Source organism: Mustela putorius, unplaced genomic scaffold (genome assembly GCF_011764305.1).
Source record: "Mustela putorius furo isolate JIRA1106 unplaced genomic scaffold, ASM1176430v1.1 tig00000174_pilon_pilon_pilon, whole genome shotgun sequence".
NCBI classification, from domain to species: Eukaryota; Metazoa; Chordata; class Mammalia; order Carnivora; family Mustelidae; genus Mustela; species Mustela putorius.
In genome coordinates, this window is record NW_025421304.1 from 9,285,087 (window position 1) to 9,303,725 (window position 18,639).

At 36.8% G+C, this 18,639-nt stretch overlaps 1 protein-coding gene and 1 non-coding gene across 2 annotated transcripts in view; both read right to left on the minus strand.

Annotated features, from left to right (window-relative positions):
- The window catches only part of ITFG1 (integrin alpha FG-GAP repeat containing 1), a 314,234-nt gene that overhangs the window by 63,092 nt on the left and 232,503 nt on the right, over positions 1–18,639 (minus strand). Inside the window, exon 13 of the mRNA XM_013052089.2 lies at positions 10,984–11,027. Coding sequence (XP_012907543.2) covers positions 10,984–11,027 — 44 coding nt within the window. The remainder of the gene's footprint in view (positions 1–10,983; positions 11,028–18,639) is intronic.
- Positions 4,870–4,971, minus strand: LOC123391086. The gene has a single exon (XR_006605712.1). It is a non-coding gene; the product is annotated as a U6 spliceosomal RNA (small nuclear RNA).

Sequence of the window (18,639 nt, forward strand, 5' to 3'; positions counted from 1 at the left end):
CTCTGGAAACTTGTATAGGAAGCATGAATAATGGAGGACAGTTCTACTCAGAGGATGGCAGTCCAGCCCTAAACATAAGGTACACCACGAGGTATTGATGGCTTCACTTATATGAAAGGGTGGTGTCCCATGTTCTCTAGAGTTGTGGGAAGGGAGGGACTGTGTCATAAGCTTGGGTGACCAAACCTTATATTTTCAGCAGAGATATGTGAGATGTGTGATTTTATGTTCTGTGTATTTTGAGGTCTCAGTTCATATAGGAGAATTTATTTTCTTGCATTCACTTTTACATCAGTTTCAGTTTTTGTTTTTATTTTTAAGGCAGAAACTTAAAGACATTTTGTGGAAATGGAAAACATTTCATAAATTGATTTAATAAATTTTGATAAGAAAAAATTAAGACATTAGCTATTGGGAATGCTGAGCCCTGTACCCCATTTAGTAAGTTCACTTTCTGTGTGAAAATCTTAGAACAAATCTCTCATATTGTCCTTTCTTTCCTTTTATTTCTATTTTTTTCTTTCTTTTTCTTCTTTCTTTCCTTTTAAACGTCATGTCTGATATTGGTTTGAAAAAATTCAGAGAAATTAAATTAAGAAACATTAGTGACCTTTCAATTTTTCTACACACCAAGTAATCAAGGACTATATTTGGGTCATTTTTCTTGTTCTAGAATGTGTCATATTGATGCAATGCACTTTGGGTGTTGTATTATATAGATTCTTTTAAACTAAGTGTCCTCTGTATGCCTGTTGACTTATATAAAATCAGGGTTGGAATATATCTTTTTTCTTCATAGATTATCTTTTTCAGTAGCCTAAACAAATCTTAGGTTTTTATGTCAGTTTCAAGTAACCAATTATCTAAGGATCTGTGTCAAGTTCTTGGTTTCTACAGTAGAGACCAACTATATTCTACATCATTGACTCTGGATGGTAAAACTGGAAGAACTTTTAAGACATATTATGTTAGATAAAAATCATTATTAGGCTTAATTATGCACTAAAATTTATGATTTTAAAATATTAGAAAAATAGCTGACTATGATCTTTTTTCCAAAGGCAATTTTTTGTTTACCTTGTGTTTTTAATAAACATGGATATCTTCATTAGGACTAACTGTATTGCCCAATGTAGTTCAATATTGAATTTTTTGTATTGTTTCTTACTCATTTCTTCAAGACATTAAATTCTATAAATTAATTGCGGCTCAGATAAACCTCATTGGCTATGGTACTGCCACTGTGCAAAGCTCAAAAATTATTTCCTTAAAATTTGCTTATTTTCCTGTTAAAACTGCAAGGTATTTTCCTTTGTAAAGGACTATGAACTATGAAAAGACATCAAATGCAGAAAATGTTTGTCATTTTTAAAAAATCCTTGGTATAGGAAACATGATATCAGCACTGTCAGGTGTAATAAGAAAAAGGCAAATACTCAGAATTAAAGGTAGAATGATATTTTACAAAATATATCAAATAAATCTGTTGGGATCACTAAATATTTGTTATAGCAAAGGCTGGTGTCTTTTAAAGGTGAGGAGGTGAAACAGTACCAATTCAGATAACTCACTTAGTCAAAATAAAGGCAAAAGAGAAACATACTTGGCTTATACTTTCTCAGACTAGTCCTGCATAGAACAAATAAAAACCTGAGAATATTTTTGACTGAAAAGATGAAAAAAAGTTAAAAACATCTTGTTCTGCTACATATATTATCAATCTGTTTGTAGTATCAATTGGAACATCTGTGTCTCATAATGAGGTATCTCTGAGCACATAAATAAGGGACGTTTTCCCTTTATATCAGGCCTTTACAGAACGTATTTCTCTTGTGAATAGCTTGTAATTTATTCTCCAAATGTTCAAACTTAACAATGAATATGTGATTGTGGTTAAGAGGTGGTATAGTAAATTTATCAATGAAGGCTTATTAAAAAACGGAAACCAAAATTTAGGAAAAGCTCATTTATTCATACATAAATATTTTATTGTGCTACTATGGGTCAGGCCAATGTGCTGGGGAGTAAGGACAGAATATAAACAAGACCCAGTCTCCCTTCTTCAAGAACTAAACTCAGATAATTCACCAACTTACAGAGTAGAAGTGGTAAGTAGCAGGACTATACTAAGAAACAACAGATGTGTCCAATCCTGTATCACTGGGGAGCTGGGGAATCAGAGGAAATACTGGCTGAAAGCTGACCTGAAGGTCATAGGAAGGAATCTAGGAGAAGGTGGAGAAGAGGAGGATTCGGGGTAGAGAAATAACATGCAAGAGGCTGGAGATGAGACAGCATGGCAGAACACAGTAGTTCTGTGTGGCTGACAGAGTTGGGAGTGGGTGTGAGAAGGAATGGCATGGGGTAAGCCTGAAGAGATAAACAAAAGCTCTGTCTCAACAAACTAGGTATGGACCATTTCTCAAGGACAAAGAGAAGCTACTGAAGGTTTTTATTTTTTTAAAAAGACCACTGTGGTATCTTTTTGAAGGATGGCTCAGATAACTCCAACTGTCAGGCAAGAAAGGATGGTGGCCTGGAATAAATGATGGTGAGATAGACAGAAGGGAGAATAATAATCTAGTAGATCTGGAGGGTAAGGGAAAGGAAACAGTAACAAAAACAGGGAACATGGAAAGTGGACTGCGTTTCTGTAAGACACTTATACATAAAGGTCTGAAGCTCAGGACAGATGGCTAGAAGTAATCAGTATCCAAATGGCAAAACAACAACAACAACAACAACAAAACTCGCCAAATCAGAACAAAAAACACCAAACAGGGGAGAGGTTGAGAAAACTTAAAGAGTAAAATGTAGAGTGAGAAGAGAACTTAGGATGGAAGCCTGAGAAGCATCAATATTTAAAAGATGGGCGGACAATGAGATAAAAGGTGGAATTTCATGTATAAAATTTAAGAAATTTCCTGAAAATCATACCTTTGTTTCCTTCTTCCTTCTTACTTGCTTGAATGCAGATGTGGTGGGTTTAGCCATGACAACTGTCAGAACTGTGTGATCTTGGACAATATATGTATTATCCCTGTGCCTTGGTTACTTCATGTATAACATTGGGAAATGTTATGATTGTCAGGGTATTAAATGAGACAGAAGGAAAAAAAAAGGGTGGGCAGAGGAAATGTCCATAAAGGAACCCGGAGAATGGCGAGAGAGGTGAAGGGGAGCTAGGAAGGATGAATGTAAAGGAAGCCAAGAAAAGTGGAGTGTCAGGAGAATCAAATGCAGGTCAAATGCTAGATTACAACAGTGGGTGAAAGATATGGAAATAAGTAACTGGAGAGATCCAGTGGTGGATGCCTTAAGTTTGGCTGGGAAGAGAAAAACAGGTTGGGTGGTAGCTGGAGAGGATATGGGTTTTAGAAGGTATCCATATATGCTGTTATGGATAAAAGAGATTTGGGCACTCCTTAAGTGCTGAAGGGAAGGCAACAACAGAGAGGCAGAGGTTTGAGTACACAGGCCAGGTAGAATAAACAATGGAATGAGGTCCCTGAGAAGGATGTGGGACCCACAGCATAAATGGTACATTTAAGCAAAAAGAAATAGCAAAAGGGAAGGGTGTGGATAAAGGGATTACATTTAGCGCTATAGGAGACAACTGACATTGTTAAGTACAAGGCCCTGTGCTAATGTTCTAGGACACAGTGGCAGGCAAAACAGATCCTCCCACTGCCCTCATGGAGCTACTGAAAAGGAATATGCATAGATTATTTTTATATAGAGAGGATTAAAGGAATATTTCCAAATCTTTTGTTCAATGGGAGAGTATTCATATGTATTCATATGCCTATAGACTCATAATCTTTAAAGTGGAATAGTTACCACCAGGCTTTGGGTAAAAAAGTTAGCAGGTTGACAAGAGAAAGAAGCTTTATAATCTCCACTAACAGACTATATGTTATACTGAGGATAAACGACTCAAAAAGTTACTTTGGTATTTAAAGACATAAATTAGGAAATAGATTTGTAGATGCTTATGGTAGATTTCACTAAAAATATTGATATCTTTCACACCCATATTTCATAAACTTGTGACATATATACTTACATGATAAGAGAAAGTCAAAAAGTGAAGTTGGCCACTAGTCTTGAAGGCAAACAGAATACCAGTATCTCTCAAATATTTGGAACTCACTATCCTTACTAATACAGGCACATTATACAGGCAGAGAAATAACCATCTACCATTGACAAATAATAGCAGATAGAAATTTTGAGTACTTATTGTATATTAGGTCTCTATTATGATTTGCCTACATAAAATCTCTTAATAAAAATCAGTGCAGGGCACCTGGGCAGCTCTGTCATTAAGCATCTGCGTTTGGTTCAGGTCATGATCTCAGGGTCCTGGGATGGAGCCCCACATAGGGCTCCCTGCTCAGCGGAAATCCTGTTTCTCCATCTACTACTCCCCCTGCTTTTGTTTCCTCTCTTGCTCTCTTTCTGTCAAAACAATCAATCGATCTTAAAAACAAACAAACAAACAGAACCAAAACGGTTAGGAGGGAGTGTGGCAGGAAAAATAATGGTCCTCTGAAGATGTTCACATCCTAATTCCCAAAACCTGCTGATAACCTTATGTTGCAAAAGGGAATGTGCAGATGTGATTAAGGATTTTTTTTTTTTCTCTTAAGAATGTCCGCGGTGCCTGGGTGGCTGAGTCATTAAGCGGCTGCCTTCGGCTTGGGTCATGATCCCAGGGTCCTAGGATGGAGCCCACCACTGCGTTCTCCGCTCAGCGGGAAGCCTTTTTTCTCTATTCCACTCCCTCTGCTTGTGTTCCCTCTCTTGCTAATAAATAAATAAATAAATAAATAAATAAATAAAATCTTAAACAAACAAACAAACAAAAAGAATGAGGAAGGCTTCACGAATTTGCATGTCACCCTTGCTCTGGAGTCGTGTTAATTTTCCCTGTATCATTCTAACTTTAGTATGCTGCTGAAGTTAGCACACGTGATCAAGGATCTTGAGATGGAGAGATTATCTTTGATTATCCAGGTGGGCCCAATGTAATCACTTAGGGTCCTTATAAGTGAATAAGGAACGCAGGATGGGTTAGGGTCAGTGATCTGAAGATACTATATGGCTGGATTTGGAGATGGATAGAAAGACCATGAGACAAGGAATGTAGGTGGTCTTGAGAAGTGAAAGGCAAGGGAATGGATTCCCCTTAAAGCTTCCAAAAGGAGTCCTGCTCAGGGAAGTGTATTTGGGCTTCTGACCTCCAGAACTGTAAAAGAATATATTTGTGCTGTTTTAATCCGCTAAGTTTATGATAATTTGTTACAGCAGCAATAGGAAGCTAACATAAATGGGTATAATTGGTTTCCCCATTACATAGATGTGGAGAATGAGGCTTAACAAGAGTTAAATAACTTTCCCAAAGTTACTTAAGATAGTTGAAGAGATTCTGATTTTATATTCTTATTTTCCCTTTGAAGTAGGAAGCAAGGTCAATTATTGAGAACTGGAAGTTGGGGATAGATGTAAGAGGAGATTGGAAAGGATATGAAATAGTTTTTAGAAAAAATGGGAGTTTCTGGTGTAATATGTAAAGTACTTATCTTAGAGATACACATGGAAGTATTTACAGAATATAGGATACGATGGATTTGCCTTAAAATAACCTAAGGGGGCAGGCTGTGAATGGAATTATTAGGTGGGGACATATGATGGCGTTGAAACTGGGTGGTAATATGGGCAGAAGGAGTTTTATTATATTAATCTATACTTTTATAGATATTTAAAATTTTAAAAAGGCAAAAAGATGTCAAGGTTACAAGCAATAAATGACACAGAGGGAGATATGTTGATAAAAGCCATGAAGTATCATGGACAGAAATAACTTTTAAAATAAAGCAACAGAGAACCGATTAGTGAGGACTCAGAAAAAGTGGGATAGGGAAGAAGGGTCAGGGAAGGTGAGAACGATGGATAGCCAATGGGCACAAAAATTTTTTTAATAATTTTTATACATCATATATATCACATTTTTAATATGATATATATTATATTGGCATTTATATATTCGTTTAAATATACATAGTGTATATATGTATACATACACATAATATATATACATAATAACATCAAACTGAATATATTTATTATGCATAGTTTATTGCATGTTAATTATACTGCAATAAAGCTGTAAGAAATAAAAATAAAGTGATACTGATAAAAATGCAAGGAGAGTTTCTGGTCTGACATGTAATGATCTTTAAGTTGTGACTCTTGTCCTCACAAAAGCAACAAAAAAAAGCTGAAGAAAGTAAAAAGCAACTCTCCTTAGATTCAGAGAACTGTCACAGGGCAAACCACTACCCTGAAAACTGGAGAGATGGGATGGATACAGAGAATCTACAGTTTACTGGGAGCAGAGGCCTAGAAGCAGGAGACTGGAACCAGAGCCAGTGTGGTAGGACACTTAAAATGTAACTGACAAATTACTGGAAGCTCAATATGAAGCAGTTTGAGAATCCAAAACTCTGGGGGAGGAAGGGAAGCAGTCTCAGAGGGGGCCTCCAGAATCCCACCGGACTACTGGGTGAAGACTAGAAAGCACAAAGAACTTTCGGGCTTCTAGCACAGGGAGGGGAAGTAACCATTCTGAAATATTCCCAGATCTCTTTGTTCTTCACACCTTGCCCTCAAGGGAAGACTATTTTACCAGAGCTTAAGTTACTTGGGTTCTACCAAAACCTTTCTATCCTGGGGGAAAGGAAGAGCTTAACTTTATTTAGTGCCCTCTCACCTTCCTGACTTGCCTAAGGGGGAGTGGAAGCTAAGAAGCACTTGGACTCTTCACATCCCAGGGACAGAGGGCTGGGAAAACAGGTTGTGGTCAGATTGCTGAATGGATGGCATTATAATTTCAAAACTGTAAAAGTCCAGACCTAATCACAGGACTATAGTTCCTTATTACCACATCAATGGGATCCTGTCTAATAACAGGATTACAGCTAAAAGCACTGCAAGCCTCAGATCCTGTTTAAGGATAAGTCTGTAGGGAAACACAAACACTACACGGAGACAAAAAAGATAATTTAGAAAAATGCTGCCTCTGAGAACACAGCTACCACAAACAGAAAATACAGTTATTAAAGTTATCCTAGCTAAATAGACATAAAACCTCATATCAAAGGCCTATCTGCCTCATTTCTGGCTTTCAACAAAATATTTCAAGGCATGCTAAAAGGCAGAAGAAAAAGTTTGAATAGAGTAAGCAAGAATTGGTTACTGGAGGTAAAACTTATTCAGGCCCCCTCTGAGACTGCTTCCCTTCTTCCCCCAGAGTTTTGGATTCTCAAACTGCTTCATCTTGAGCTTCCAGTAATTTGTCAGTTACCAGACTCAGATATGGCAGCAATGTTGGAATGATCAGACCAGAAATTTAAAGTAACTATAACTATGATAAATATGTTAAGAGCTCTCCTGAAAAAGTAGACAACATGCAAAAACAGATGAAAAAAGCAGAGAGATGGAAACTCTTGAGAATCAAACAGAAATGACAGAAATAAAATACTTTAATAGAAGTGAAGAATGCCTGGACACAGCTGAACAAAGAATCAATGAATGTGAAGATCAACAGAAACTTCCAAAAACTGAAACACACAGGGAAAAGGTAATGAAAACAAGAAAAATACCTAAAAATCTATATCTATGCATATCATATTCAATCAGCAGAAAACCGAAGACAAAGGGAAAATCCTGAAAGTAATCAGAGAAAACGAATGGGAGAGCGCCTGGGTGGCTCAGTCGTTAAGCCTCTCCCTTTGGCTTGGGTCATGATCCCAGGGTCCTGAGATAGAGGCTTGTATCAGGCTCCCTGCTTGGCGGGAAGCCTGTTTCTCCCTCTCCCACTCCCCCTGCTTGTGTGCCCTCTCTCTGTCAAATAAATAAATAAATAATCTAAAAAAAAAAAAAAAAGAATGGGAGAAAAGATGACTAGGAATCCACATAAAGACCAATACAATTAAGAATGCTTATTTCAGGGACGCCTGCGTGGCTCAGTTGGTTGGACGACTGCCTTCGGCTCAGGTCATGATCCTGGAGTCCCGGGATCGAGTCCTGCATCGGACTCCCAGCTCCATGGGGAGTCTGCTTCTCTCTCTGACCTTCTCCTCATTCATGCTCTTTCACTGTCTCTCTCTCAAGTAAATAAATAAAATCTTAAAAAAAAAAAAAAAAAAAGAATGCTTATTTCAGGCTGAAGACTATGAACCAGAAATGCCCAGAAGCCTAGGTCTAGTACTGAACAAGGTAGATAGTTGGACTAACCCAGGGCTGTAATTCTGCCAGGCATGCACAATGAAAGAAGAGTGCATGCCTGGAGTTAAGAGTTAAAAGTTAAGAGTTAAAAGCAATGGCAGGAGTGAGGCTCTGTATGGCACCTAAAAGAGGAAGATAAAGGCAAGAAGTCAAGAGACTCATAGTCTTAAAGATGAACAGGTACAGTAAGGGGAGAGGGCTGGGAAAACAGGTTGTGGTCAGATTGCTGAATGGATGGCATTATAATTTCAAAACTGTAATAGTTCTAGTAGATAAGGTCCAGAGTATGGCCTGGGGTTTTCAGAATAGAGATGGAAGGAATTTGGGTGGGTTTGGTTTCTGACTTGAATAATTCTTTCCTCTCTCCAGGAATCAAATAGACTGCCTATATCAGGGGGGAGCATACTGGCAGCAGAAGAGCTCTTCAACTCATAAATAACTCAAGTGGTAAAGAATATCACATTAGGTATGTTTTCCCTCTTAGTCTCACACAGGGTCATACTTAATATAACACTTTCTGCTATGATCAAGTGGATCTAATGTCAAAGCAATATGAAGAAGACCCACTTTTTCATGAAATAATAAATAATTTTACAAGTGGGCACACATTTGATATATGGAAAACGGTGGAAGTATAGTATGCATTTGTTTCTTTTAGGTTGTCATAAAATTTTGATCTATGATATCCGTGGGGAAGGAAAATGATCTATGTGAAGGCAGTTCAACAGGATCTGAACTTCAAAAGAAAGTAATAAATGGATGAATGGAAGGCAGATGTGTTACCTGCAAAAAAGCCCAAAGGTGCTGGACTGTTAGCATAATCATTGTAAGAATAGCTCTGCATGCTGAATTTTAGGTACATGGCCTTCTAAATGATTATGTTCTCCCTGTAATTAAAATTGCTTTTATTTTAAGATAAAGAGAATGGGAGCATTATTGATCTTAGAAGTATAACCTGCCTTAATCATGCCGCCTTTCCTATTACCTTTTCTCCCAGAACTTGTTGATAAAATGAGTGGGTTCCTTTTCAATGTTTTAAAGTTCTATGCTTGACCATGTAGTGAATATGGTCAATGAGAGAAAGAAGGAAGAGGAAACAGACCCTGACCTGGAAGAGGAACAAAGGGTCTGAACATTTCATGGAATGGATAGACAATACCTGAATAACTGAATTAATTTAAGCCTCTGGTTAATTACGTCTACACTTTAAAAATTTTTAAAAAACAGACATATTTTTTAGAGCAGTTTTAGAGTCACAACAAAATTAACTGGCAAGCTCCCCTACCCAAAGCCTCCCCCACTATACAACTACATTTTTATAATATGAAAGCAGATGGATTTGACCAGGCACTCACATTCTTTCATAATGGATGTGGTGATGCATTGTCTAGATGTTCTCTTCAGTACTGAGGTACTTATTCCCTGAGTTACTCTCACTTACAGCTGGGTTCCTACCTGGAAACTCTTTTCATCCAAAGGGAGCTGATTCCTACTTATTATAAGCCTTTCCTGAGAACTACATGCATGCAGTGTCTGATTGATATGGAATACAAAAGCCTGACTCCTCTGCCTCTATTTGGGCCATCTCTGAAGGGCCATCCTACCTTCACAGCACCACACGCATCAGAGACCAACTTCTCCTGCCAATTCTTTCCTTACTACTTCACAGTTGTTGCTCCTGAGTTGAGTCTAAATTAAACCTCTGCATACAAATCTCTGGGTCAGGATCTGTTTCCATATATCTTAAATACGTAATTTCCCAACCATACGCACAATATTGGTTATGTAGTGCTTAACTGGGGTAGTAAAAGTATGAGACTATTTTACTACTAGTAAAAGTATGAGAACATCTAGCTATGTGTTCTAGTTCCACTACTTAATAGCTCTATGCCTTTGGGCAATTTAATTTCTCTGATCCTCAGTTTCCTCATCTTTACATGGGGGGTAATTCCTTATGAAACAAGGGTTACTATGAGGACCCAAGAAGATATATCAACATATGCATATGCACATACACACACACTCAAAATATAATGTAATATTCTTTTTTTTTTCTGTTTATAAACATATATTTTTATCCCCAGGGGTACAGGTGGACATTGGGGAGGGTATGTGCTTTGGTGAGTGCTGTGAAGTGTGTAAACCTGGTGATTCACAGGTCTTATTACTATTTAAATGAACTGGCAATTTCAAAAACTAAGCCTAATTTATTTTTACACTTTATTTCACCAAAACGTTTCATTAGATAGTCAGTATTAAGACTATACCAAAAAAATTCATTAATTGTCTATTGTATGCTTGACTCTGTGCTACAAACCACGCATACAAAGATGAGAGCTTTCTTGACGTCAAGGGATTCCAGTCTAGTGTAGAGAGGCATTTAATATAAACAGAAGTGAGTTCAAGTACATTATATATGCCAGAATGGCAATCGTGTACCCATAAACAATGGGAGGGGTGCTTATTTTTCCAAGCTATCAGAAAAGGCTTCATCAGGGAGGTGAACTTTGAGGTGAGAATATTTTAGGCAAGGTATTTTATTCTCAGCGAAGTTTTTTTGAGCATTGAAGAACATTTTAATCACTTCTAAATAATAATAATTTGAGTGTAACCTATAACAACTATTTTGTGTATACCTATTATACAGAGATTTTTCACAAAATTTTACAATTGAGAATTAAGTTTACTTACTGTTATCTTACGAGGACAGTCATTAGAACAGAGACCACTGAGAACTGTGGAAAAATAAGAAAAGGCGATTATTACTGTTACAACCTAAGCTTATATTTAAAGTGAACTCTAATTCCCCCCTCCCCCATTATCTATTAACGTGCTCTACTGAATCATAATCACAGGCAAAAACCAATTCAATTCCTTTAGATCTGGGTAAATCAAGTTTCTGTTGTTCACTTTACAATGATATTTTAAAAGTCATTATTAAGCAGTTAAGATGCTGCTGTTTTGGGAAATATATAGGTGAGATAATTAATTATAGTTATATCATGCCATACCTACACTTGGTTGTATTTTCCAAGTGGTTAGCTAAATTCTAAGGATGACTTAGATTCTGACAGAGAAGTGCCAAATGCAAACCAATTAAAATGTATACTGAGAAAAACACATTTAGCATTTTATATCTCAAATTAGACTTTTCCCACTTATCTAGTCAAAGTTTCTGGGTCAAAGATTTTGGGTACCCTTGCTAATTAACTTTATGGAGAACACAACTATGAAAGAATTGATAGGTTTATGATAAATACACAAAAGTAATTTAGTGACATGTTTATTCTATAATCACCAAAGGGGGGGAAAAAAAGGAAAGGTTAGAATGTCTAAATATTATTTGTATAAGTAACATGAGTTTTGAAACACAGTCTTTTTACCATCCCTTCATGTGATGTACCACCTTTGAAGGAAGTTGATATTATATACTATTAAGTATTCTATATGTTATGCATTAAAGAGATGACTGACATTTGTGCTCAGTAAGCATGAATTATCTCAATAATAATTATAAATATTTGTTTACTCAAACATATTCATAAGAAAAAGGCACCTTACATTAATTTATATTCTATGAATGTGAAATGACAATAATAACAGAAATACTTAGGCTGGGCATATAAAGTATAGACAAAGTTTATAAAGTATATATAAAGTATATACAAAGATACAAAAAATGAGCATGACATACTTCATCACAAAAAAAGATAGCTGTTCATTTGCTATAGAACATGTACATGAACTACAATCTGAGTACACACTGAAATAAATGTTTTACATTTGCAGAACAGTTTTCAGTGTTTAAGTTTCTTATCCCAGAACACTATCTGGTTCTCACTCTTTTATTCTCCCAACTTTCTATGACCTAATTTCTCCTCCTCCTTTGTTTCTCTTCCCTAAATTCCAGGTAGATATTGGTACTTTTTTTTTTCTTGTCACAAAATGATTTTCATAAACTTCATTTAAACCAGTATCTTTTTTTTTAAAAGAAGATTTATTTATTTATTTGATAAGAGAGATCACAAGTAGGCAGAGAGGCAGGCAGAGAGGGGAAAGCAGGCCCCCCGCTGAGCGGAGAGCCCGATGCAGGGCTTGATCTCAAGACCCTGAGATCATGACCTGAGCCGAAGGCAGGTCACCCACTGAGCCACCAGCTACCAGTCACCCACTGAGCCACCCAACTACCCCTAAAGCAGTATCTTGATGAACAGTAACTCTTTTTCTCACAAGTCTGTCTTTGTACTAGTATGTAAGCTCTGCATCATTTTATCCTTATTTTCTTAGGGCCTAATCCAATGTATTTGCTCAATAAGTACTTGTTGAAGGAGGGAAAAGATGGATTATTCAATAAATGGTCCTGGATAATTGGCTACTTGGAGGAAAATAAAGTTAGACTTCAACTCAAAAGAAATATTACATTTGGCAAGGACACAAATAATATAAAGAACTCAACAGAAAGATAACCTAATTAAAAAATAGGCAAAGGATCTGAAAAGGCATTTCTCCAAAGAAGATATAGAGATATACAAAGTCATGAAAAGATGTTCAGCATCATTAGCAATCAGAGAAATGCAAACGAAAACCACAGTGCAATGCACATTTGGAATATCCAAGATGGGGAAGTAAACTGAATAAATGTCTGAAGGATGAGTAGAAATACATAAAATGTGATTATACATATATATGTATATATACACATATATGTATATACATATATATATATACACATATATGTGTATATATACATATATATGCTCAAGTATGTTCATACATATATATGTATGTATATATGTATGAACATTATGTGGCTTTAAAAGGAACTCCTGTCACATGTTACAACATGGATGAAACTTGAGGACATATGCTAAGTGAAACAAGCCAGTCACAAAAAGACAAATACTATATGGTTCCATTTATATAAGGTTACTAAAGTCACATTCATAGAAACAAAAGTAGCATAGTGGTTCCCACGGGTTAAGGGTGAGGAAAAGAGGGACGGTTGTTAAACGGGTATACTGTTTCAGATTTGAAAGATGAAAAAGTTTTGGAGATCTGTCTCACAACAATGTGAATATACTTAACATTACTGACTGAACATTTAAAAATGATTAAGATGATAAGTTTTATGTTATGTGTTTTTTTTTTTAACCACAATAAAAAAATGGTTAAGTTGGTAAACAAAACAAAACAAAAAAACCCCAAATGAAATAAACTCTCAAAATACCATTTCACACCTATTAGGATGGGTATAATAAAAAAGTCAGATAATAACCAATGTTGGTGAGGAGGTGGAGAAATGGGATCTCTCAAACAATTCTGGTGGGGATGTAAAATGTTCCAGCTGCTTTGGAAAACAATCAGGCAATTCCTTAAAGGATAAATTAGAGTCCTCATTTAATCCAGCAATTCCATTCCTAGATATATCTCAAAGAGATATTAAAATAGAAAAATTAGGGGCGCCTGGGTGGCTCAGTGGGTTAGGCCTCTGCCTTCGGTCATGATCAGGGTACTGGGATTGAGCCCTGCACTGGGCTCTCTGCTCAGTGGCGAGCCTGCTTCTCTCTGCCTCTCTGCCTACTTGTCATCTTTGTCGAGTGAATAAATAAAATCTTAAAAAAAATAGAAAAATTAAAATATATGTCCACATGAAAGCTTGTACATTAATGTTCACAACAGTATTATTTGTAATAGCCAAAATTCATCAACTGATAAATGGATAAAAACGATGTGTATATTCATATAATGGAATATTATTTGATAATTAAAAGGAATAAAGTATTGATAATGTTACATGGATGATCTTGAAAACATTATGGTATGTGAAAGAAGACAGTCACAAAAGACCATACTTTATAGGATTCCATTTTTATGAAATGTCTGGGATAGGCAAATCTATGGACAAAGAGAATAGTAGGCCTAGGGCTGGGGCGGGTTGGAGCAGCAATAGGGGATTGAAGGTGATTACTAAAGGGCATGGGGTTTCTTCTGTGGTAATAAGCATTTCTAAAATGGATCGTGGTGTTGGTTGCAAAATTCTGTGAATACACTCAAAGCCACTGAAGTGGGTGAATAGTATGGTATATGAATTACATCTCAAAGCTGTTACACTACAAAAAAGACAAACATTTGAAAACTAATGACAGGGGTGTAAACTTCCTTTTAAACATACATTACAAAACCATACTATTGCTCACATACAAAGAGCTTCTAGGTATGTATTCAAAGATGATAATCCAGTAGAAAGTGAAGGATATCAAGAAGCAATATCCCAGAAAAGAAAATGCAAATAATCAAAACCATAAACAGAAACACTCAACCTCACCTGTCAGGGAAAAAAAAAAATCAATTTTATACCTAACAGGCAAGAAATAAAAGGCCAAGAAAAATGTCTGTAGGAAAAAAACAATAAAATCAAAGATAAATGACAAACTAGGAAGAATATTTGCAACACATATAACAAAAGATTAACTTCCTTAATATATATTACAATACATTTATAAATAAGACAGTGAAAAAAGATAAGGACTGTTTGTAGCAATAAAAATACAAATGACTCTCGGGGCGCCTGGGTGGCTCAGTGGGTTAAGCCGCTGCCTTCGGCTCAGGTCATGATCTTGGAGTCCTGGGATAGAGTCCCACATCGGGCTCTCTGCTCAGCAGGGAGCCTGCTTCCTCCTCTCTGCCTGCCTCTCTGCCTGCTTGTGATCTCTGTCTGTCAAATAAATAAATAAAATCTTTAAAAAAAAAATACAAATGACTCTCAGACATATGAAAGGATGCTGAACTTTACATGGTATAAGAAAAATGCAAAATAAGAGAGACAATACCTTTCACTTACGTGATTGGCAAAAATCAAAAAGTTTAACAACCCACTGGTTGGTGAAGGTGTTAGGAAATATACATTTTTATATACTATAGATGAAAGTATAAATTGATACAATTTCTATGAAGGGACATCTGTTAAAATAAAAAATATACTATAAAGTTTAAAACTAGGCAGAATTAATCTGTGGTGTTGGAAATGAAAACTGGTTATTTTTAGGTGATGTGGATTAGTAACTAACAGGGGAGCATGAGGAAGCTTCTGGTTGCTGGTTATATGTGTTTCTTGATCTGGCAATAATTACACAGGTACATTGTATTTTGTGAAATTAGGCCTGTATACTTAGGTAGCTTTTCTATAAGTATACTCAGTAATTTTTATTTTTAGAAATTTATCCAACAGGATATTCTCTGTGGCATTATTTACAATGACAATAACGAGGGATTGAAATAGCCTTGATATCTATTTAAAAGAACTCATTATGTTGTAACCATAGTTAAAATAATGAGGCAGCTCTAGATTATATTGCTGTGGTATACTCTCCAAGATATGCTGTTAAGTGAAGAAAGCAGAGCCTAGAACCACCATTTATGTAAAATAAAAGCATATATATGTTTGTACATACATAAAGTATCTTGGAGAGACACAAAGAAGTTGTCTTGGGAAAAGGAATTAGACCAAGGAGATGGGGGAAAGAGAGACTGACTTTTCACCACTTACTCTTGTATATTTTTCATCATTTGCATGTATTACTTAAAAACCAAATTTATTAATGAAATAAAAATTTAGAGCTCTCAGATTAATAGGTACTAAACTAGACAGTGTCATATGCTGGTGGGAATGTAAATACTTAGAGCTTTTGGGAGTGGTAATTTGTTATTATTAATATTAAAAACCCAGCCCCTCAACTCACTTAATTTCATGTCCATGAAATATTGGAAACCAGCTACATATCTACATATCTTCTAGAGAAAATACTAGATAACTGTAGAACATGTACAGTATTATGGAATGACATGGAGCTACTGAAAGAATGAAGGACATCTGGGCTCTTTCTATACTCTGACTATTGTAGACATTGCTGCTCTGAAGATCAGTGTGCACGTGCTCCTTCAAATCACTACGTCTGTATCCCTTGGATAATAAAAAAATGAGATCTTGCCATTTGCAATGACATGGATGGAACTAGAGGTTATTATGCTATGGGAAATAATTTAGTCAGAGAAAGACAAATACCATAGGATTTCACTCATATGTGGATTTTACGAAACAAAACATGAACATAGGGGAAGGGAAGGAAAAATAAAAAAAGACAAAGTAAGAGAGGGAGACAAGCAGAAACTTCTCTAGGAAACAAAGGGCTGGAGGGGTGGTGGGATGGGGTAACTGGGTGATGGGCATTAAGGAGGGCCCTTGATGTAATGAGCACTGGGTGTTACATGCAACTGATGAATCATTAAATTCTACCTCTGGAACTAAATAAAATAAGTTCCTCCTTCACTCCCCTAATGAAAGAGACCTGTAAGTAATGATTTGAAAGAGTGTTTATGCTCTCTTGGTGAGATAAAAAAACAAGATGCAGGCAAAAATGTTTAGTAAGATTCTATTTAAAATATATGTATTGGATGAATCCCACAGACATAATGCTGAGATAAAGAATGCAGACGCAGAGGGTGTAACACTGTAGGCTTGCTTTTATATGACATTCAAAATAGGGAAAATGAATATGTGGTGACTGAGATCATAACAATGGATATACTTTTGCAGGGAGTGTTGACTGGGTTGGGGGACCTTCTGGGGTATTGCAAATATTTCATCTTGATCTAGGTGTGGCTAGAAGGGGGTATATCTATATAAAATTTTACCAGGCTGTGAATTTCACCTGTGTAAAATTTCACCACACTCTCTTCCTCTGTACGCCCATCACTATAACTGTTCTTCTCACCTCACACCTACACGTCAAGGTGGTCACCCTGGATCTGACCTTTTCATTATGTGCATCCATTTTCTTCCCTCTGAACACTGCTATAAAATTTATCTTCTTCATTCACACAGTTAAGTGAACAAACGATCAATCTGATGAAAAATGTAAGGAGTAAGTGTGATCGTTTTATGTGTCAACTTGACTAGACCATGGGGTGCCCAGATAATTGGCCAAAAATTTTTCTAAGTATTTCTGTGTGAGCAGTTTTGGATGAGATTAATATTTAATTGGTAAAATGAGTAAAAGAGATTGCTCTTCATAATGGGTGCCATCCAATCAGCTGAAGGCCTGCAAAAGTCTCCCAAGTTAAGAATTCGCTGGCCAGGGCGCCTGGGTGGCTCAGTGGGTTAAGCCGCTGCCTTCGGCTCAGGTCATGATCTCAGGGTCCTGGGATCGAGTCCCGCATCGGGCTCTCTGCTCAGCAGGGAGCCTGCTTCCTCCTCTCTCTGTCTGCCTGCCTCTCTGCCTACTTGTAATCTCTCTCTGTCAAATTAATAAATAAAATCTTTAAAAAAAAAAAAAAAAAAAAGAATTCGCTGGCCAGATGGCCTATACACTAAAACATCAGGTTTTCTTGCCTGACAAACTGTCTCCCTCCCTCCCCCCTACCTCTGTATGTATGTATGTGTGTGTGTGTGTGTGTGTGTGTGTGTGTGTGTGATATATATATATAAAACTGGTTCGGTTTCTCTGGAGAACGCTAATACAGTAAGTTTCTGCAATTATTAGATCGCTGACAATCATCCCTCTGCCAGAGATGCCCATTCATCAGTGGATACCATCAGCATTTTTCCTAAAGCAGAATTAATTTCTCTTTACTATCTGCTCACTCTGTACTCTGTGATCATGGCCCGCACCTGTAATGTTGTGCCACTAGACGTTTTGGTCGTTCCATCTTTCTGGAACTAGGTTCTCACTTACCATTTTCACAGAAGCCTTCTATGATCTTAATAATCTTCTAGCACATATAATTCAAGTACAAAGCACTTTTCACTCTTCTTTAGCTATATCACATGCAAACATCTTCCTCTTTCAAGTAGACAGATTCCTTTTAGCAATAAATGCTTGTTATGTAAATAGTGGTTTCCAAAACCACCTTCACACACATACACATGTGCATGTACACACACACATGTGCACACACATTTTGTAACAGCTTTCAGATATAATTCACATCTTGAGATAGCATTCACCCATTTACAGTGTCCTATTCAGTGGTTTTTAGTGTACTTCCAGAGTTGTGCAATCATAACCATAATCACTTTTCATCACTTCTAAAAAGAAACCCTGTACCCTTTAGCTATTAGGCCCTAGTCCTCCTATTCCCACCCTCAGCCTAAAGCAACCGCTATAATCATCTACTCTGGGGTACCTGGGTGGCTCAGTGGGTTAAGCCGCTGCCTTCGGCTCAAGTCATGATCTCCGGGTCCTGGGATCAAGTCCCGCATTGGGTTCTCTGCTCAGCGGGGAGCCTACTTCCCCCTCTCTCTCTCTACCTGCCTCTCTGCCTACTTGTGATCTCTACCTGTCAAATAAA